Below are 22,443 nucleotides of genomic sequence, written 5' to 3' on the forward strand. Positions count from 1 at the left end.
AAGATTACTGCTGAAGGAAAGAAGGGTGAATAAATCAGGCAGCCTCTGTGGTGTTATGTTCTGGCAGAGCTACACCTCAGCTGTGCAGAGGGCTCTGCTTTCCTTCTGCACACCCCAGCAATCTCATGCAGCTATGGGAAAGTGTTACCTTGCCTGAGCAATGTAATATGTGGATGGAAGAGGGGCCTGTTTCTTGCTCAAAAGCATCAGGAAGTCCCGAAAGAGGCTGCAAAAGAATGCCCAAATGAAACATCTTGGGTAGGAAAAACAGCCATTAAGTGCTCATCAGAGAGTACCCATTAGTGCTGTATTTTGGAGAAGATGATAAACCACCAGTGGCACTTAAGCAATGGGCCTGCATGCCACTATGTAGGATGGAATGTAGAATACATGATGGAAGTCAAACTTCAGCTCTTTCGTAGCAAACTTTTTCCTTCAAAGTTGTCAAGGCAGACTTGTAGTTGTTTGAATGCCTAGTTTTCTCTGTGTTTTTTACTTGTTTAAAATCCCACACATAAAAGCATATTTTGCCTCTACTTACCTGAAGGATTATTTAAGAAAGTACTGTTAATGCATACTATCTCTGGTTCCTGCAGCCATACTTTTATTTAATTTTTAAATTTAAAAAAACCCACCATATATATGGGTATTTCCCCTACTCCTTTAACTTGTCTACTTAGGATCTGAAATTATAATTTGAATTTAGCTGAAACATCAAGTTAACTTGCTTCCTCTCTACTCAGTTGTTAATATATTTTTACTGTAATAGAAAATAAAGGGGTGTAGTATATGGTGCTGTGGTCTGATACAGGTGGCCTGCCATGCTGTGTTATGCAGCATGATGTTCTCTTGTGATATTTGAGACTGGGGTCATGAATGCAAAGTTCTTGGGACAACAGCTGAAGTTTCTCATCCTGTCTGTATTCCAGATCTGTTCTGCCAAATCTTATCTTAAAGCACCAGCCTCTATCATGTGTAGTCAGTTCCACATTCACAGTTCTCTAAACATGTGGCAGTGCAGGTCCAGTTAGGAAACACTCTAGATGTAGAACTTACTTCTTTGGTGTTGACATTTAAAATTATGCTAAGTTGTACTGTAATCTTTGTGCTTTTTGTGGGTTTTCTCTGCTATGGGGGGGGGGGCAGTTGCTTGGTTTTTTGTTGGTTGGTACGGTTTGGGTTTTTCGTCAGGTTTTTGTTTGCTCAGAGTTAATTGGGGGTGGTTAGGGGTTGTGTTGTTTATTTTGGAGGGGGTGGTTTTGTGCAATTTTGTAGTTTTGTTTGTTTGGGGTTTTTTTTTCACGTCCAACAAATCTTTTGATTATTGATTCTTAAGTTAGGATTTAACTTTGGAATGATTGTAGAACTTGTTTTGCTACCTGTTAGGTTTGCCTTGTAATTATGTATTTTACTATGTGTATTTCATAATTTCTCCACCCACCTCTGCTCCAGCATGTTAATCTTTCCTCTCTGCTGACTTCAGAGAGGCTCTGCATTTAGTAGAGGTAGACTTACTCATTTTCTGGTTGTCGTGTAGAAACTGGTGGTTCTCAGAGCCTGATGCTCCTTCAGGATCATTTTTTTTCATCCTTATCGATCGCATGGATTTTATGGTCCATTTGATTAGTTGGGTTTTTTTTTTTTTTTTTTTAGTAGTAGAGATTCCATGGGCTGTTCCTGTGTGGGTGTTCCTGCAAATACATTTGTTTGTCACAACATGTCAGGAAGACAAGGCACATATACTTTCCTCTGTGTGAAATCTTACTAGCCTTACTGCTTTGTGGATCTCAGCAACAGGGTGAAGTTAAGAGATGGAGGACGTGGTGATTGCAGGCATAGCAGGAAAGCTGCCAGAATCTGAGAACTTGCAAGAGTTTTGGGAGAACCTGCTTAATGGAGTGGATATGGTCACAGAGGATGATCGGAGGTGGAAACCAGGTGAGTGCTTATTGTCCCTCTTTTTGGAGCCCTGAGTTCTGAGTGTTTTAGAGGAATTATCCTATGAAAAGAGATTTTATGAGATCGAAACCCTGCCAGACCCAAATTAACTTCTGATAAATCATCAAGAAATTCTGTAACAGAGTACTTTCATGAAGGTCTCACACAATCCATTTTATAATGTTATGTCCTATGCAGTAGCAGCTAATAAAGAATATGTAGCTTACTTTCAAATACAGGAGAATTCTGACAGAGCAGCTACGCAACATTAATCCTATACCTGCTCTTGATAGCTGTGACAGTAAGACAGCTCTGACATTTTGCTGGGTTCAGAAGTAGCACAGGGATTCCAATTGTGTGGTTTATGACTTTTTACAATGTTCCTTTTTGTCTGATTGTCCTTTTGAAGTGTTTGGCACATATCTACCCAATTCAAGCTAGTGATTTGCAGAGTCAAAAGCAGCTTTTGTTTCTCTTCTAAATGGTGACTGACCGGAACCACTGATTTAGACTATATGTGCTTGGTACCACTTGCCAAAGCAAAAATAGTTAAACTAGATAGATGTCTTTTGCTGCTATATCCAGGAGAGTCCTAAAAGTTACAATTATTTTTGCTAATACAGCATTCTCGTTTCCAGGTGAGGCAGGTTGGTAGATAGTCATGCAGCCCCTCTGGGTACTGCGCAGGGGAGTGAGGTTTCATATGTAATTGAAAATCAGCTGCGGTCATTTCTGTACTGTGTCTCAGCTTGTAGCTGCTTCACCATTGATGTGTTTTGTGACTCGGTGTCGAATTTTCCCTCACAGGAATTTATGGACTGCCTAAGAGAAATGGGAAGCTCAAGGACATAAGCAAATTTGATGCATCTTTTTTTGGGGTTCACCCCAAACAAGCTCATACAATGGATCCTCAACTTCGCTTGCTGTTGGAAGTTTCTTATGAAGCAATCTTGGATGGAGGTAAGTAGATGAATGACTGAAGAGGAAGAATTAAGCTGTATTCTCTTTGTGTAATAGGTGCAGCTGTACACCTGTGCGATGAGAACTCTAACAAGGGAAAGCCATCACATTAGAGAGGAGACCCAAGACATGGTACAGAGGTTTCCAGATCCCAGTATAAGGGTTAGAATAAAGCTGTTTTCTCTAGAATGCAAACCAGGAGATCGTTACTGACTGTCAGCAAATCTGTACCTGCATCATATGGTATGACAGAATCACTTTAACAGTCAACAGTTCTGGAGCTTTTCTATGTTCTGCTCTACCCTAACATTCCATAATAATTCCTTTGTAAGAGGAAAAGAAGGATGACTTGATTAGAATTCTCATCTGTGATGTAAAAGAATGACAGATGGCCTGATGTATTTCTGTCTATTGGCCGGATTCTTGGAAAACCTGTAGCATTTGATCTGGTTTTTTAGAAGGTTTTCCTAGGAAGTGTGCTTTCAGAAATAGGAGCCTCTCTCTCTTCTATTGCTGCCAGTATTTTGGGATTTTGAGTTACTTATCCACTGATCCAAGAAATTTATTCTTCGTGTTAATCAGTTTCATGTCAGAACATAAGCACATGGGGAAAAAGTTGGAACCAGCTCACTAGTACTGACTAGCTACAAATTGAAAGAGGGCAAATTTCAGTTAGATATGAGGAGGAAATTCTTTATTGTATGGGTGGTGAGATATTGGGACAGGTTGCCCAGGGAGGTTGTGGATGCCCCAACCCTGGCAGTGTTCAAGGCCATTTTGGATAAGGTCTTGAGCAGTCTGGTCTAGTGTAAGATGTCCCTGCCTGTGGCAGTGGGGGTTGGGACCAGATGGTCTTTTAAAGTCCCTTCCAACTTTTAACATTCTGTGATTCTGTGACTTACTGAAATTAACTTTTGCTTCTCTGCTTCTCTCTGCTTCTGAGACTCTGTCTGGAGATTGAATATTCTGTCTGTCTCCAGGACGCCTGAAGCAGAGAGAAGAAACAGCAGAGATTTCTGACAGTTGACCTTGCTGTGTGGTGTTTTTTTAGAGCAAAGTTGCTTTTTGTTCTGGTTGCTGGCTATTTTTGTGCTTAAGAATTCTCATTTCTGTCTTGTACTCCAGATCTGGGCTGGAGATAGATATTGATGTGCTCACATGACGTTCCAGATGCTATGATTTTTCTCCCCTTCAGTCTGCTCCATTTCTCTGTACTGGTAGTTAGCTGTTAGCTTCTCTTGTCAGCGTTTGTACTTTTCATAGTCCGTGCACTTTTTTTACACAAGACTCTAACAATGCCCAGCTAGGCTGAAAACCTGTGTCAGGGCACAGTATGTTCTGGCCAAAAGCCAATACCAAACTTCTGATGGACTCCGAAGTAAGACATGTAAGGTTGGCAGTTGAAACAGATAAAAGGTTATTAAAGGTAAGGGAACAATGCTGCCGGAAAGGGACAAGAAGTAGTTTTGGTTGAACTGGTACCAGTGTACCTGGTATCTCCGCAGTTTGCCCCTCATTATGTTTACTGTAATCTACCTTCCAATCCCCATAGGTATTAATCCGGCCACCCTCCGTGGCACAGACACAGGTGTATGGATTGGTGCCAGTGGGTCAGAAGCTGCCGAAGCCCTTAGCCAAGATCCAGAAGAGCTTTTGGGATACAGTATGACTGGCTGTCAGCGTGCTATGCTTGCCAACAGGATTTCCTACTTCTATGATTTAACAGGTAAGTGCCCCCCAAACCTGTTGATGCTGATCAGCAATTGCAATTTCAACACGATTGTAGCACAGTTGCTGTAGAGGACTGGGATGGATATGATGGCATAGATCCCTTTTGGAAAGAGAAAATAGCGTGTAACTATTCTAAGAAGGCATATGAGAAGTAAAAATATATGGTGACTGTATAATAAGACTCTCTGTAAGGCTTTATAACTCAGCTGCTGCTGCTGGACATAGCTGGTGTTCATCTGAGGGATGGTGATGTCAGGAAGCACTTACAAAAAGGCCTTGGTCCTTTCTGGCCTTTAGACTGCTATTTGTCATCAAGATATGTGGAAGTTGGCTAGACCAGACATAAACTCCTACTGACTGTAGCAGTTGGCTTTCTTTTGAGTAGAGTGTAAGAAGTAGGAGAGCCACAAAAATGATGTGATTGAAGGCATAGGTATGATTCAATCCATGTACAGTATTGAAGGGAATGGAGAGGTGGAAATTGATCTGAATTGCAGCAGAGAACAGAGAGAATGGCAAGGGTAGCACCAGGAAGGGCAAAGGATTTTTATTGATGAGAATGTGTAATTAGATGGGACCTGCCTGTAAAGCTGTGTTCTCTTTTTGGTGGAGAGACAGAATTTTTAAAAATGCCCTTAAAGCAAATCTGTTCATAATTTTTTCCCACCTTTCTCATGCCTTACCTTGTAAGTAGGCAGAGATGGTGGTTCTAGTCTCCCATTGCATCAGGTTTATCTGCTATGTTCTGAAGCAGCTCTTATTTAACGTTGTTTTCAATATGTTTCTTGTAACCCTGTCCTGTAGTCTTTGGAGAAGAATCTAGGAAATTAAGGTGGTTTTTGGTTTTGTTTTTTTTTTTTCCTTATGTTTCTTAAGGACCAAGCCTAACTATTGACACAGCCTGCTCCTCTAGTCTTGTTGCTCTGGAAAACGCTTATAAGGCAATTCGTCATGGGCAGTGCAGTGCAGCCCTAGTAGGAGGAGTCAACCTCCTACTGAAACCCAACACATCTGTGCAGTTCATGAAACTGGGTATGCTTAGTCCTGATGGTGCCTGCAAGGCTTTTGATGTTTCAGGTAAGGCGTAAGTAGAAAAGCTTATGGTGTATGAAAGTAACTTACTGTACGGTCTGTGACCAGCTACTCTTTCAATACAGCAAAGTTGTTCCAGGGTGCACTGTTTGGGACATACCCTGGACCTGATTTATGTTGCGTGTTCCATTAAACCTGGAAAACTAGCTGTGGGGAAGAAACTGGCACGATATGGTTCATCCCTCTTCCTCTGGGGAGAAAAAATAGCTGTCTCTTGATGGAAAATTTCTGTTGTCATTTGTGATGAGCACTGTGTCTTTCTAGGACAGGAAATTTTTCTTTAAAAGAAATAGATATGTCATATTCTCAAAACAGTCTATTGTAAGTGGTAATCTTACTGCATGGTGTTTGGCAACATTTTACAAAGCAGAGCAGAAGTTGTGACTCTCTCTCTCTCTGCTCTCAGGAAATGGATATTGTCGCTCTGAAGCTGCTGTTGTTGTTCTTTTGACCAAGAGATCGATGGCAAAGAGGATCTATGCCACAATAGTAAATGCTGGAATTAACACTGATGGCTTTAAGGAGCAAGGTAGGTCTTGAGCTGCTGAAAAGTGAGGTACCTACATAATTGTTCAGTTTAGAGTCTTTGTCATAAAAAGTGGTCTGTTGTAGGGTTCTTCTTTAGATGTGTGAATGTTTTTTTGTATTTGGGGTTTTTTTTTTTCATTTTCTGGTTTTGATAATGCAAAGTTCAGGACCCTATTTTTAAAAGAAGTTAAAGGAGAGAAGTGGTGGTTTCTACTGAAGTAACAGCAATGTTCTCTTGCTAGTTTAGCATTCCTCAGGACATCTCCACAGTAACTTCTGCACTGATGGTAGAAATGTAGGTACAGTGTTATAACTGTAAAGCTCTTACCCTGCTGTTGTCCAGCTTCTCCTGCTCTCCAGCTGTGGAGACACCAAGCTTCACATGTTTTGCTTAACCTAGACATCTTCTAGTATTCTGTTAACCAGTATCTTTCCACCCTAAGTTAATTTCTGGTTCCTCTGCTCTTCTTGCAAAGAGCCTGAGAGGCTTAATGTTTGGTGCTAAGGACATGGTGAAAAGGCCTTTAGTTTGAGGTTTTTTTGGGGGGGGGAGGGGGAGGGGGGGAACTTGGCAGCTCAAAGTGAATGAAAGGATGCTAAAATCAGAACAGGAAACACCTGATAGGAGACTGAAATTGACGGCAATTTTGATCCTAGGTGTGACATTCCCATCTGGAGAGATGCAGCAGCAGTTGGTCAGATCTTTGTACAGGGAATGTGGTATCAAACCTGAAGAAGTGGAGTATGTTGAAGCCCATGGGACAGGCACCAAGGTCAGCATGGTCCCTAAGAGATTGAGTGTTTTCTTCCCTTGCATCACTTGCCACACTTTTCCATTAAATTATTCGTTTTCCCGAAGTGAAGTCTTTTTGCCTTCTACTAGTTAGAAGAATATGTTCTGCTTCACTACTTTTGGATTTTGCCCAAACACCGTAATCTTTCAGATTTCTCTTTTGGGGTGTGTTTTGGAAGTGCTGGCTAATAGCCATTCTGATTCTCTTCATACTAGGTTGGAGATCCACAGGAAGTAAATGGCATTGTAAATGTCTTCTGTGAGTGTGAAAGGGAGCCACTGTTGATTGGATCAACCAAGTCAAATATGGGTCATCCAGAGCCTGCCTCAGGGCTTGCTGCATTAGCCAAGGTAACAGGGAGCTTGAGAAGAAAAATAAGGGAAGGTGGGGAACACCAGTGTGTGGGGTTTTGTTTGGTTGGTTTAGGGAAAATCTGCATTGATTCGGGGTAAAATGTTCACTGATAGTGATAAGAACTCAGGTGTTTCTCCTTAACGACTTGCTTCACATGCAAATATTTTTAAAAGCTCAGGTGGCTATCCTGCAAACTACCGAATGCTCAGGTGGCCCTCTGCTGTGTGCATACACACTTCAGTTCCCGCTTCCTACCGAATTCTATAGGAGCATAGCTCTGGTCAGAATAAGGGCTTTGGGATTCTTTTGTTATCCTTACTGATTACTTTGTCAATCCTTACACTGGACCTTCCAACAGAACTCTGCTGCAAGTCGTTTGGGTTTGAGGCACATACATGTAGAGGGATTGGATGTTTAGTTGACAATGACCAAAGAGGAGAGGCAGCGTAGGCTTTCAGTGCCAAAAGAGCAGCTGATCCTTCTGGCTTTCTGTCAGGGATGTATCATCTCTTCCTCTTCTCTCTTAGGATGGCGAGAAGCCAGGTGAGTTCTTTGGGATGAGGCTACCAGCATGAATAACTGTCTTAGCAACCAGCTTGATAACTACTGCTGTAGGCAGAGGGTCATCTATTGGCTCCAGCTGCTAAACTGCAGCTAATGTTCACACTTGCTTGTTAAGCCTATTGCCACAGACCATGCAAACTAAAGTCACGTACACTGCCACTGCTAGAATTGTAGAAGTGGTTACTTGTGACCCAATACAACTTACTGTGAATAGCCTCATCTGCATGACGATAGCAGTGTCTGTCTCTCTGTAGAGAAAAGTTTAGGGTTTTTTAGCGCTTTTATCTCTGACTGACACATTCTTCATAGAAGGAATGATAACTTAGTCATAAAATAAGCTTCTCAATCCATACTGTGTTGTATGTAATGAACAGTTTGTTTAGTGTGGTTCTGTGATCCATCAGGACAGGATCATAACTTTGAGGTACAGTTGCCCCCCACCTCTGCACCAAACCCAGTGTTTCTTAGACAGTAACTGTCTCAGGGAATCTGCAGTTTGTGTAAATGTTTTCTTCTGGAATTCCATAAAATACTCCTAAGTGAGGTGTCAGGAAATTGGATCTTGAAAATATCAGATTTCAGACTTGAAGAGAATCCATTAATCATATGGGTAGGTAGGAATGAAACTAAGGCTTGCCAAGGCCTCTTCAGGCAAATTCTGGTAAGGAAGGGAAAAAAATCACTTGCGTCTTTGAATTACTCAGTCTGTCTAATCACTTGCTGTGCAGCAAAGAGAAAACTTTTTGGTGGCACTGGTGGTATGCTCACTGTACTGTGCTCTCAAACCTAGGTAGAAACCATGAAAAACTTAAAGTACAGTATGTATCAGTGTAAAGCAACAGCACATTTAAAGCGCGTAGTATTGGAGGTGTAGGACAGTATGCATGAAAATACTTAGACTACAGCTTTAAACGTGTTGGCTGTGAGTTGAAATCATGTATTTATACTGGTTGTTCTCCCAGGTAAGCTGCAGTCTGATAGTCAACTTGGAAGAACAGTTCCCAAGCCAGTATGTCTCTCACCATTCTGGAGTGGTGAAGGAACTGTCAAACACACAGAGCACACTCCGTTTGCAGTGGACCTTGTAGTCTGCAATTTGCTGGGCTTGTTCCACAGATGAATGTGGGTTTGGTGTCATGAGCTGTATGTCGAGAGAAGCTACTAAGAGAAGGGAGCTCTTGTTTTTTTTTGGCACAGATACTTTGTTCCTCATGTTGTTTCAGTACTTTCCTTTGGCTGCCAGTTCTGACCAGTCTGCTGTTTCTGCTTTTTTGAATCAAGAAACAACAAATGGGTGTAAAGCAGCAAGCAGACTTCTTTACTAGTGCTTCAGCTTGATTCTTTTACAGCAAAGCAAGAAATAGAAGCATTTTGTTTTGATAAGGAAGAGGATTTGTGACTGTGTGTGACTGGGGAGGGATGAAGTAGAATGTGATAAATGGATGGGATCTGAAAGGGGAAAAAGATGATGTGATAGTCTTAGTACCTAGGCTGCTTTTCCTGCAAGACTGCATGGCTTGCCAGTTAGAAAGAGTCTGGAAGCTAAACCTAAGGCTCAACTTCTGCTGGCTTCCTGCATGGTCTTAAAATTTGCCTAGGTGATGCAGTTGCTACCTCAGTAACATCAACAATGCTATTCTCTGAAATGTCCCTTTATCCAAACATAGACAACTGCTTCAGAATATGCTACGTGGTCATTTGTAGTAAAAGAATAACAACAGAAGAATGTTTGTCATGAGACCATGTGGAGCACAGGATACTCTTTTTCTTTCAGGTCATTCTCTCTCTGGAACATGGGCTGTGGGCTCCAAATCTTCATTTCAATACCCCAAATCCAGATATTCCTGCCTTACAAGATGGCACTTTGGAGGTAGTTTGTAAACCAACACCAGTGAAAGGTGGCCTTGTCAGTATCAACTCTTTTGGCTTTGGAGGTGCTAACGCTCATGTCATTCTGAGGCCAAATAAGGACAAATGCCAGCCTCTGGAGACTTGTAACATGCCAAGACTGGTTCAAATTTCTGGCAGAACTCAGGAAGCTGTGGAAACACTAATTCAAGAGAGCAGAAAACATGGAGGATGCAGCCCATTTGTAAGCCTGCTCAGCGATATCTCTGCAGTTCCTGTGTCCTCCATGCCCTACAGGGGCTACACACTGGTTGGCACTGAAAGTGACATAAAAGAAGTTCAGCAAGTTCAAGCATCTGGTAGACCTCTCTGGTACATATGCTCAGGTAGGTGTGCAGCATTGGGTCCAGGCTTTTCCATTCCTCTGTAGATCTGGGGCTTGAGCAATTGTGTTCTGTGCTCTAATGCTATTTTACGGTGTAGCATGAGGAAATATTTTGCAACTCTGTGACATGTCTAGGAGTGTTCTGTATTTTATTAAAACCTTCCAACTTAACTGTCTTCTGACTGTAGCGAAGGCCAGCAAAATAAAGTGGTGCCTGATTTAGAGAACGTTAGAAACGTACAGTGCTTTGCTCTCAGAATTCTTTAACTGCCAGAGGAAGTGTGTCATTTCTACTCCTGTTTCAGAATAGTACTAAAGCTCACTTTCTCCTTGCCTTTCCTGCAGGCATGGGAACACAGTGGAAAGGCATGGGCCTGAGCCTTATGAAGTTGGATCTGTTTCACCAGTCTATATTGCGCTCAGATGAGGCTTTGAAGGGCACAGGCCTGAAGGTCTCAGACCTGCTGCTGCAAGCAGATGAGAACACTTTTGATGACACTGTCCATGCATTTGTTGGACTAGCTGCTATTCAGGCAAGACTCAAAGGACTAGTGGAGGGGGATCGTGGACTCAATCCACATAAGCACCTTCTGCTAATGTGTCTGTTTGGCTGGTAACACTTTATATCGATTAATGGAAGCTTGTTTTGTGTAATCAGTAAGTGGCAACTGTTAGAAATACCTCTCTGAAAGGAGGGACTGTGTTGTGCCCTTGACAGTTTTGGGCTTTGCCACTTACAAGTACATAACAAACCTTTTGATACAGACATTCTTGGCCTTACTGCTTTTTTCTTACAAGATGTTTGGACTAATATTGGTCTGAACTGATTTTTGTATTTGTGTGTGTGTGGCACAGTTTCATCTTTTAAGAGACTAAGGAATGTCTTTAAGTTTTATGCAAATGTTTGTGCTAAGGAGCAAGGTTCCATTTAATGTCTTCTAAAATTTGTTCTGCAAATGAACTAAGTCAAGCTGAATGAAGTGTCTTCTTGATTCTGAGTGTCAACGTGAGATTCATGGTTTCTTAATAAACTAGAGGCCATGCTTTTAAAGTGATCTGGAAAGCTGATCTTGCCTCTTACTTTGTACAGACACATTCTTGGCAGTCTCATGTTGTTGGAAATACTTTTTTAGTGGAGAGCTACATTGTGAAGAGGCCCAGACAATACTGGAGTTGTATGATGATTCTTGGGATTGCTTTGAAAGGAGGATGGAGCTGCAGTTATTGGGAGAAAAAAAAAAGTAGTGATGCCAAGAATATCTGTACCAAAAAGTTCATTACGTACTTGCTACTGCTGTGTACCTTTGAGGCCTGGCACCTGCTTACTCTGGCATGGAATCAGTAATCTTACTTCTGCTTGCAGATTGCTCAGATTGATATGCTGAAGGCTGCAGGTCTGCAACCCGATGGGATTTTGGGCCACTCAGTGGGAGAACTAGCTTGTGGCTATGCAGACAACTCCTTAAGTCATGAAGAAGCCATTCTTGCTGCTTATTGGCGGGGACGATGTGTTAAAGAGGCCAAATTGCCACCGGGAGGAATGGCTGCTGTTGGTAGGTACACCCTTACCAAAAGAGTGATACAGGAAAGTGCATCTGATTTCTGTTGCATGCCATTGGGATAAAAATTGGTCTCTGAAACTATTATGTCTGTAAAATCTTGGCCACTGTTGCTTCTTTGTTTTCTTCTGATGTAGAACAGGTTATTAAATATTTAAGTTGATACGTGGTAGTGATCTCTGTCCTGGAATACATCAGGATTTTGGTAAACCATCCAAAATTTAAGTGGAAATGGAGGGATTTGTTGTCAGGTGACCAATGACATGCCTGATAAATAATCACCTTGAAACAAGGTGAAAATGTAAAGCACTGAGTTTTTTGGCTCTTGATAGATATATATCATACACACACAGATGTGTGTGTATATATATATATATTTTAGTATTTTTTTAATAAAGGAGACTTCTGATTGTCTGCAAGAGTAATGAAATGTGAAAACAGTAAGCTGCTATTATGTAGTGGGCAGCTGGCTAGTGGAATTTACTATAGCGTAATAGCACTTAGGAATAAGCTTTCTCCTGAACAAGCTTTGCTTTGTGTTTGTGTAAGTCATAGTTTTGCCCATTGTTGGGTAAAATTTTGGACCCAGCAGTTTTGCTTTGTGGTGCGGCTTCAAAGTGACTTACATGTTTAAAGTAAAATTATTATTTGTAGCACTGTTGTTCTTCTGCTTCTTAATGGGCGTAGTGGTCAATTAAAACCTGGAGCACTTAGGAGAAAAGCTGTTGCAGGTATAATGCAGTATATTGGACTAGATCACTTGTTATAATGCCAGATTTCTTAATTTAAGTAAGGCTACAAAGGACTATCTATCTAATTTAGCTTTTTTTGCCCTTGAGATTAAATAAATGACACTTTGATCGCGGAATTTGGAGTGCTGCATACAGTATGTTTTTTGATAATCTGATGTTGAGTTCAGGTTCTTCCTGTGACTTGTATCTGTGTAATGTATGACCAAATGCTTCATGTGTTAACCTAGCATGCCACTAGAGTTACTGATTTCTATGGATATTTTGCGTCTCTCAGCAATCCAGGCTAGTACAGGGGAGAGAACACATGAGCTTGACTTCTGGAAACTAAGGGCAACATGAGACAGAACAACCAATTCTGTAGCTTCTTTTAAAGTGTGGGGGTTACCCCCACCCCATTCATTAATGGGATGGTGCAAAGATTTGGCCTTCTGTCCTTGTGTTAAGCATAACTGTGATAAATGTCATGTTAAAGCTCTAGGGTAAATATTCTTAGCTTTTGCAGAATTGTTTTTGGGGGAAGGGGGAGACACCCATCTGTCTCTTGCAAGTCCTTCCCAATTTTGCAAAGTGCTGAATTGAGCACAGTGACTATGCAGTTAAGATTGCTTCCTCTTATGAGACTCATACCTAGAAACACTTTTGTTGTCCTGTGGTCTTCCTTTTGCAGGTCTGACATGGGAGGAATGTAAACAACGCTGTCCTCCAAATGTGGTACCAGCCTGTCACAACTCTGAGGACACTGTCACTGTTTCGGGGCCTCTGGTGAGCATGGAACTGATACAGTACATACCAGGATTGTGAGTGGGACCTGTGAAGTTCAGGTTTGAAGAAAGCATGAAGCTTAATTAGCGTTCAGCTGCTTGCAAAGGGGAGCTGGATTGAAGTTGGTGGAGTGGATTTATAAACTTACACACTCAAATACTCTGAGAGGAAGTGATGTTAGTGCCTCAGTAAGCTAGTAATAAAATATCTCTTACATCCATGGGCATAGAGGAGGATAAATTATAGGACTGAGAAGGGCAATAACCTCATCCCAGTTATGGCTCCCTTTAAATGGCAGCTGATGAAGGGTATGGAGGGAGTACAGTGGCTCGTACAGATCCCAAGTATTTTGTGAGCTTTTCTCTTAGTTCACTGGTGTTCCTCTTCTTAGGACTCTGTGAATGAGTTTGTAGCCACACTGAAGAAAGATGGCGTGTTCGCAAAGGAGGTGCGCAGTGCTGGCGTCGCATTTCACTCCTATTACATGGCATCTATTGCACCAGCACTGCTCAATGCGCTGAAAAAGGTAATATTGCCAAACTGTGGCTTGCATGACTTATGCTCTGGCACCTAGGCTGACTATAGATGATGTTGAGCTTAAGGGGACTCCTTTCTTCAGAAGGAAGAGGAGATCTCTTGAAGAGCATATAGACTTCTGTGAGATCTAATGTTTAAAATCATGTGGCCTGAAGCAGAAGGATATCCTGAGCAATCAAGCTGGGAGAAATGACCTGCGAAAAGGAGAAACTGCTTGCTTTTGCCTATTGTATTGTTCTCTATTACTTGTAACTCTTTCTCCTGTCCTTCTTTCTTGACTGTCTGTAGGTCATTCCACACCCTAAACCTCGCTCAGCACGATGGATCAGTACATCTATACCTGAATCTCAGTGGCAAAGTGATCTGGCTAGGAATTCCTCTGCAGAGTACCATGTGAACAACCTAGTGAGTCCAGTGCTGTTCCACGAAGGTCTGAAGCATATTCCAGAGAATGCCATTGTAGTAGAGATTGCTCCTCATGCTCTTTTACAGGTATTGTATTTGATTGTTTCAGTATGACACTATATTGATGGTATCATGCTGCTGCAAGGAGGTTGATGGTCTGAGGACTAGGGAAGACTGCAGACTTCAGCTTCTTTTTTACTGTAGTTCTGAGAACATTTGCTTTCTTTAGTACTTCTGAGCTTTTCCTAGTTTTAATGTTTGGTTTTTTGTTTGTTTCTTTATGGTTTTTTAGGGGGTGGTGTATGTTAATGTTAAAAATAAAAATAAGAAATTCGTAACACACTACCACCTTCTCACCCAGACATTCACACTACTTCAGTTATTTCTTCCTATGCACTTCAGATAGCTTATAGTCAGCTTTCTGGACTGCATAATGAGTAAGGAAGGCATTTTATTGCTTGGATCTAATGGAGAGTGTGTGCAAAAATTACAGAGGCGCGAGACAGTCAAAAGACTTGATAGGCCTTCTCTATGAAAAAAATCTGTTACGAACTGTACACTGCATTTGGGTTGAGGTTTTGTCTTAAAAGGTGGTGGATAGCAGTGGTGTTTTCCCCTCTTCTCCTAGACCAAGTAGTCTGAGACCACAGGAGCTTGCTTTCTTCAACTTCTTTCCCTAATGAGATCAGATCATTACTCGTTTCTCCCTACCCTATGAAAATTGATCCTTGTGGAATTAGCTCCATAGTAGAGAATGCAGAACATGAGGTGCATTGGGAAATACTTGCTCCACAGGATCAGTGGTGTGGTCTTGTCTCTGTCCCTTAAGTCTCAAGGACTGGTCTTTATTATTTGGTCTGTAGCATGCAAGAGAGGTCTTAGGAAGAATAGTAGTTACTCATGAATCAAGATTAATAGTTATACAGAGCTTCTGAGTTTCAATCCAGTGTATTTTTACTACATCATGTTAGTCTTATGCTTTGAAAGTGACTTGAAGGGAGAATCAGAGTACAGTTTTTAAACTGGGCAGATATTTTTCTCGAAAAAAGAGACTATATGCCTCATGTTGAAATCATTGAACAATTTTGGACTCTAACACAAGTGACTGAGACTTCATTGTCTGGGCTTGAGAGTGTTCTGGCTTTTCTTTCTTTTCTCATATAAAGATCATGGGATCAAACTGAAGAGAAGATAAAAATCGGCTGAGGCGTTCAAGGCTGAGTTTTTCGGTCTAATAGCTTTTGCTTGAAAAATGCACTCAGATACTTCAGACTAGAAGGTGCTGCTTCTGGGAAGGGAGTGTGTGCAAGTGGGAGGCGTGAGAAGGTGACTTTGCAGTTCAAGTGCAGGTTTTGATATCACTTCACAGTCTGCTTGGGAAATGGATATTTGTGTTTTGGCAGAATTACGTTAATATTCTGTAGGTTCTGCTTTACCAGATGTGCAACAACTTGGGTTGCTGGAAGGGTACTCTTCCCTGTTAAAGTGGTGTATGTTCCAGCAGCTAGCACAGAACTCTTGGCACAGATACGTAAGTGGTTTGAGACCTATAGAGAAAAATTCAGAGGCAAAGTGGTAAGTAATACCTTCCACTGATGACTTATGGATTCTACTTGACCAGGCTATCTTGAGGAGAACTTTGAAACCAACTTGCACCATTCTACCTTTGATGAAGAAAGAACACAAAAATAATCTGGAGTTCTTCCTAACACAGATTGGAAAGATTCATTTAACTGGGTAAGGAGACTAGGGGAGGAGGGTGAGTGGGAGAACGGAAGGGAATGCAGGTCTCTTCTCTAGTATGCATGTCTTCACATGAATTCAAATACTCCTTCAAGAAACCTTGAAAAAAAATGGGCTGTACATTTGTGCTTTACATACATAACATGCTCACTTGTGATGTGTTCCCTTGGGTTAGAGACTGCTTGGGCTGGGAAGGTGCCTTCTAAAGACAAGTCCCGTTTTAAAGGCCTAGGAACCTGGAACTAGCTTTTGGAAATAAACTTTGCATCTTGTAGACTGCTAATTACAAATTTGGCTGCAGTAAGTGTTCATGGTACATCTCAGACGTGGAGTCTGAGACCAATTAAGTGTTATATGGTATGCCTGACCTCTTAAGTATTATAACCAGTTTTTTTCCCTACTTTTTCTTCCCATCCTTTTCCCCACTGTCTTGATTCTTTTTGTCTTTCTAGCATAAGTGTTCTTGGAAATAACTTGTTCCCACCTGTGGAATACCCTGTCCCTGTGGGAACACCCCTTATTTCTCCATGCATCAAATGGGACCACAGTCAGGACTGGGATGTTCCAAAAGCTGAAGACTTTCCAGCAGGTTCCAAAGGCTCTGCATCTGCTTCAGTCTACAATATTGGTGTGTTGCTGGTTTGGGGTTTATTATTTGTCACTTTGCTGCTTTACCTGTGTGTTTCCTTTTGTAAAACTAAGAAAAGGATACTCAAAACACCATCCTTGAAGCCATCCTCTGAAGTTTAAATGTTTGGTTTGGATTGAAAAAAACCTGTATCTGTTTCTGAAATGGGATGAGAGAACATGAACAGACCAGGAATCTCTGTTGCTTTAGACTAATTTTAAGAGCTGCATGTTGTCAGGCAGGATAGTTGGGGAAACTAGAACCTCTTCTAGACACTGAGAGGGAAAGACCTCTCTATTAGAGTGCTTTTATTATTTTTATTCTGCTCTTTATTCTTTGACAGATGTGAGTCCCGACTCTCCTGACCACTACTTGATTGGTCACTGCATTGATGGCAGAGTTTTGTATCCAGCAACTGGGTACCTAGTGCTGGCTTGGCGAACACTGGCACGGTCTCTTGGCACGGCCATGGAGCAAATGGCTGTTATGTTTGAAGATGTCACAATTCATCAGGCAACTATCCTTCCCAAAAAGGGTGAGTGAAGAATGCTGGTATAACTGCACAACTGTGTGGTGAAGATGGAGGGAGTGGGAGGAAAGGAATGCATTGGAAAAATGAGGAGGAATGCAGGAGAGAGACTATGAAGAAGAATACAGCATGACTGAGCAAAGGAATGGATTCATACAGTCAAGTAGTACATATTATGGTCATCTTTATAATGTGTTGTGAGCAGTGAGTCTAGAGATAGTGAAAGAAAAAGTTCTGCTTCAGGATGGTAGAAATAAATGACCTTTATGTCCTGTCTTTCTCAATATTTCTTGCAGGATCAGTACAGCTGGAAGTAAGACTCCTGCCTGCTTCACGCTGCTTTGAGGTGTCAGGAAATGGGAATCTGGCTGTGAGTGGTAAGTGAAGGAAGTGTAAGTGTATACATGGTCTTAGTAAAATCCATTATTTATAAACAATGATAATGATTGTTATTCTTGTTACTGTGCCCTTCAGGGAAGATTTCCCTCCTGGAAAACACTGCTCAGAAGAATTTCCTTAACCAGCCAGATGGCTTTCGGACTCTAGAGAGGAGCTCAAAGTCTGGACTCTTGAAAGAAGACATTTATCAAGAGCTGCATCTGCGTGGATATAATTATGGACCAACTTTCCAGGGTGTTCTAGAATGCAACAGTGAAGGTGAATTTCCTTTCAAAAGAAGCACAGTGAGCCTGGATATTGTAATGATGACTATTTGATCTTTTAATTCCATTTGTATTAACAGTTCACCTGACTGTGTCTTGTGAGGTAATTATACTTTGTGTGATAAGGGAGAACAACCAAGAGTTCTAATAGAGCATTGAGAAAGCTGTTATCTCCAATGTAGAACTGACTATTGGAGTTTACAGGGGAAGCTGGGTACATACACCAAACTTGTCATTTAATAAGCAGTGACATTCTAGCATCTGATGAATGATGAAATAGTGAGGCTTTCTCTTCCTCTTCTGCAGCAAGTGCAGGGAAAGTTCTGTGGAATGGAAACTGGGTGACCTTCCTTGACACTCTGCTACACGTGCTGATCTTAGCTGAGACTGGCCGCAGTCTACGCTTACCCACGAGGATTCGCTCAGTCTGTATTGATCCAGTGCTGCATCAAGAGCAGGTGTGCCAATACCAGGACAATATAGAAGGTGATGTCTCTCATGCTTGAACTTTTGCTGGTTGTTTTGACTGCCGTTCTGATTACAGGGTGAATGTGTGAATTCTGAAGTAGTAGGATGGACTTGGGGGGGGCCCTCTTAGTCTCCAGGCTATTCTGCAACTCTGTAACATCTCTGTGTAACAGCCTCATCTAGCACTGTTCATCAGATCACCTTGAACAAAATATTTTTCTGTTTTGTAACCTACATTTCTTTCCTGACTTTCAGCTTTTGAAGTTGTTGTGGACCACTGCCTTGATAGCCTTAAAGCAGGAGGTGTTCAGATCAACGGTCTTCATGCTTCTGTGGCACCACGACGACAACAGGAACGGACACCTCCCACCCTGGAAAAATTCTGCTTTGTGCCCTACACTGAGAGTAGCTGTTTGTCTTCCAGTGCCCATCTTCATGCCTATCTGCAGTGCTGCAAAGGTAGTGTAGCACTGAGACAAGTCTGAGAGAAGCTGTTTGTACTACTTCAGAACATCTGAGATATTAAGTGTTGGTCTCTGTAGAAGACTTCAGCAAGGATTCTCTGTATGATTGCTAGAAGCTAAAAGCTAGTTCTGCCTGAGATCTCTAGAATGTGGGGAAGAGTAAAAAGCCATGAAGAGGGACATCAACCCTTCTATAACAGTCAGATGTAGTGTCAGATGGCATAACCCCTTCTGCAAGCAGAGGGGAACAAATCATCTTTAAGGAGAAACCCAATCTAGTTGCTTTAGACACTGACAGGAGAGCTTACTTGAGTCTTTAACCTTGTTTTGTTTTTCCCTGTGAACTGCCAAGATAGGCAAGGTGACATGCTTGTTCCCATTTGATTGTGGGCACATATCCAAACAGGGAAAATGATTTAGTGAGGCACACATCAAAACAATTGTTTGCTATGAGAATAGAATAGGAGCAGTTCAGTCTGTTGTGAAACTGGTAGCTAAATACAGTGGTTTTGGGTGGAGAGGCATCCACTAAACTCATCACCTTAAGTGCCTTTTCATCAAAGAGAAAAAAGTTATCTAGTGGGGTTTTTTTTTATTTTTACTCTAGTCGTGAATTTTGCTTCATCTTGAGACAGTAATTTTTTTTATTCTATGTTGGTGAAGTGTTTTCATCCTTATCCTTAGATTTGGCAATAGATTGTAAAGATTTTCCTTTTTTTTTCTTCTTTTTTCCTTAGTTTTCCCCTGCAGCATCCAAATACTGTTCCCAGAGGGTTTTTTTTCCTAGGTTGTGGTGAGAGTATTTTGTTTTTTGTAATCCTGTTCCTGATCCTCAGTCAGGATGAACTATTTGCCATGAGTTTATAAAGCAAAAAAGCATTTTAGTATTTTTGTATCTGCAGAAACTTAAAATTTTCCTCCACAGCTCCCTAAATCAATCACAAGTTTTCTGTTAGTTGCCCTCTTTCAGTCAGTCTTAATACAGGTAACTGTGGTGGTTTAGTTTATTTTGCTACAAAGCGTACTTGTTTGGGGAATGCAGCTACTGCACAATACATAATCATGTGAATGTACAGAGGCTGCAGTGTATCTGTGTGGCTGGGCTACTGATGTAGGATGCTGTAATTTGTGATGCTGGTTAGTTGGTGTAGCAAATGGAGGCAAAGAGGAAAAGAAAAATTCTTGGAAAATCTTGACTCTTCCTTTCATTTCCCCTTCTATTCCGTAGGTCTGATCCAGAACTTACGGTCTAAGGTGGCAGTGCATGGGGTCAAATTAATCATCCCTGGACTAGAAACTGCAGTGGCTGCTACAGAGTCCTCACCCACACAGAAGGGCCTTCAGCATATCCTTGCTGAAATCTGCCGTCTGGAACTGAATGGAAACCTCCATTCTGAACTGCAACAGGTTGTGATTCGAGAGAAAATGCACTTCCAAAATGACCCTCTTCTCAGTGGATTGCTAGATTCTGCAGAGTTGAAGACTTGCCTGGATGTGGCATTGGAGAACATGATCAGTCATAGGATGAAGATAGTAGAGGTTGGTTGGATGCCTGGGATGGGACCATACCTAGCGTTTCTAGGCCTTCCAGTAACCTGATTACATGCTGCTGTTTTTCCAGTTATAATTCTGGATATCATTTCATATTTTGATTTGGTCTCTCCTTTTCCTTCCCCTCTTTCTCACAGGTTAACGCAGGAAGTGGACAACTGTTCTCTCGTGTGAAAAGTATTCTGAATACTCAGCCCCTGTTGCAGGTGGACTACATTGCCACTGACCGTGTCCTGGAAAACCTTTCAGCTATTGAAACAGAGCTACAAGATGCTGGTGTTGTCTCTAGCCAGTGGGATCCATCTAGCCTTCCCTCTGGAAATCTGAACAATGCTGACCTAGTGGTGTACAACTGTTCAACAAGTGTTTTAGTGAATACCACTGAAATACTCTCTAATTTGGCAGCTGCTGTGAAAGAAGGAGGGTTTGTTTTGCTGCACACCCTTCTTAAGGGAGAAACTCTTGGAGAAATTGTTGGTTTCCTTACAAGCCCAGATCTGCAGCAGAAAAACAGCTTCCTGAATCAGGTAAGCCTCCTGGAAGGACAGATACTTTCACGATAGTCTGAGTCTGCTGCTTGCAGATGCTCTGATGGTGAATGTTGAGTAGGCGTTGCTTGCATGCCTTTCCATTGAGGCTTTCTGCAGAAATGTCTAATAAACACGTCTTCAGAAGAGAGGACTTGCAAATTACTACATATTAGGTTGAGAGAGTAAACTGTAGGTTCAGTCAGGAAAGCCTTTCTTAATGCACTGAAAATAATTCATTGTCTTTTGTATATCTGTCTAATCTGTATGAAAACACTGGCCAGGACAAATTCTTTATACTTAAAATCACATGCTGCATTGTTGGGTGGGATACAGCTTTATCACTGTAGGATCCTGAAATGCTTTGGTATCAGAATATCTCTCTTACTTGTGATACTACTGCTGGGAGTGAGATTTTACAAGCTAGTTAATTTCTTCTAACATTAAAGTGCTCCCGGAAGGAAGGCTTTTTCTCTTGTATTTTTCTTTTCCTCTTTTTTTCCTTTCCATGTCCCTACATTATCTGATCCCATAATGAGATACAGTAAAATAAGCCCTGAGAAAGTTGCAGGAGGGAGAGAAGAGCACCTGTATCTTCAAACTGGTATATCATGCAGGTGAACTAAGGCCAAAGCTTGCACAAGAGGAGGAGAGGGAGTGGCAAGGGTAAGGGTGGAAACTGGGACATCATCTTCTCTTGGCAACGGTTAGACCGAGCAGTAATGGAAAACTGCGCCTCTACAGAACTTACTGTTTTTCCTGATTCAAGGGGATGCAGCCTCTCAGCTCTCTTCTTTTAGAACAAGAAGAGAGTAGCACTTCTAATAGTTTGGGTTTTGTTTATAATTCTGGAGTGGGGTAGTTGGATTTTGAATTTTGCAATTACATGGATTCTAGCCCTTTACTTCCTGCAGACATTTTTCCAGGGGATTTGAGAAGAAAGATTAAGTTCTCAGCATCTTTCCTGATAAACAGGGGGATAAAGAAAAGACACTGAGATGCTACTGGCATTGATAACAAAAAACATAGATCTGTCATTAGTATCAGTAGCCTGGTATTGGCAAATCCCTGGGAGAAGATACATTTCAGTTGAATGCACTCTCTCTGAAGAAAATGATGCAAGCCAGGCAAGAGTGGGCAGGACTTAATACAGTTCTCAAAGTTTTCTAGATACAGTGTCTCTTGTCCTTGATATAAGGGATCACACTGTAAAAACCTTCTTCTGGTCTGTGCCTGGCATACAAAAAGCAAATGGATGCTTTTCTGAGAGCCTGCAGTCATCTTTATTTCATTCAGATAGTAGATCCTTAAATGTTTCTGGATATGCCATACATGCGTTTTCATTCTTTTATTTTTCTGAAATGCCATTTCAGTGTAACTTAGATATATGGGTGCTTCTTCCCTTGCTTCTCCCCATCTCCATGCAGACAGCACTTATGTGAAATAGGGTAGACACATTCAAATGCCCTATGGGATTTGATGGCATGGTCACTGCTCTGGTTTTTGCACACCTGCTAGTGTGCTAAGACTGGTTCCTTAACCAGGACTTTGAGATACTTGTACTCCCATTTTTGGAAGATCCTTTAGGGAAGAAGGAGTAGTCTAGATGTGGATAAAACACTGTTATGTTAATCCGACATATATTTGTACTAAGACAATACA

The 22,443-nt window shown here is 41.5% G+C and overlaps 1 protein-coding gene across 1 annotated transcript in view; it reads left to right on the plus strand.

Annotated features, from left to right (window-relative positions):
* FASN (fatty acid synthase) overlaps positions 1-22,443 on the plus strand; it is a 42,094-nt gene that overhangs the window by 4,152 nt on the left and 15,499 nt on the right. Inside the window, 22 exon segments of the mRNA XM_032128649.1 lie at positions 1,792-1,938; positions 2,746-2,898; positions 4,451-4,624; positions 5,506-5,706; positions 6,128-6,250; positions 6,907-7,022; positions 7,259-7,393; positions 9,736-10,195; positions 10,540-10,727; positions 11,558-11,747; positions 13,173-13,267; positions 13,659-13,793; positions 14,093-14,296; positions 15,831-15,946; positions 16,405-16,580; positions 16,924-17,115; positions 17,406-17,486; positions 17,584-17,766; positions 18,078-18,257; positions 18,495-18,698; positions 19,932-20,242; positions 20,392-20,781. Coding sequence (XP_031984540.1) covers positions 1,812-1,938; positions 2,746-2,898; positions 4,451-4,624; positions 5,506-5,706; positions 6,128-6,250; positions 6,907-7,022; positions 7,259-7,393; positions 9,736-10,195; positions 10,540-10,727; positions 11,558-11,747; positions 13,173-13,267; positions 13,659-13,793; positions 14,093-14,296; positions 15,831-15,946; positions 16,405-16,580; positions 16,924-17,115; positions 17,406-17,486; positions 17,584-17,766; positions 18,078-18,257; positions 18,495-18,698; positions 19,932-20,242; positions 20,392-20,781 — 4,134 coding nt within the window. The 5' untranslated portion in view covers positions 1,792-1,811.

Source organism: Corvus moneduloides, chromosome 19 (assembly GCF_009650955.1).
Source record: "Corvus moneduloides isolate bCorMon1 chromosome 19, bCorMon1.pri, whole genome shotgun sequence".
NCBI classification, from domain to species: Eukaryota; Metazoa; Chordata; class Aves; order Passeriformes; family Corvidae; genus Corvus; species Corvus moneduloides.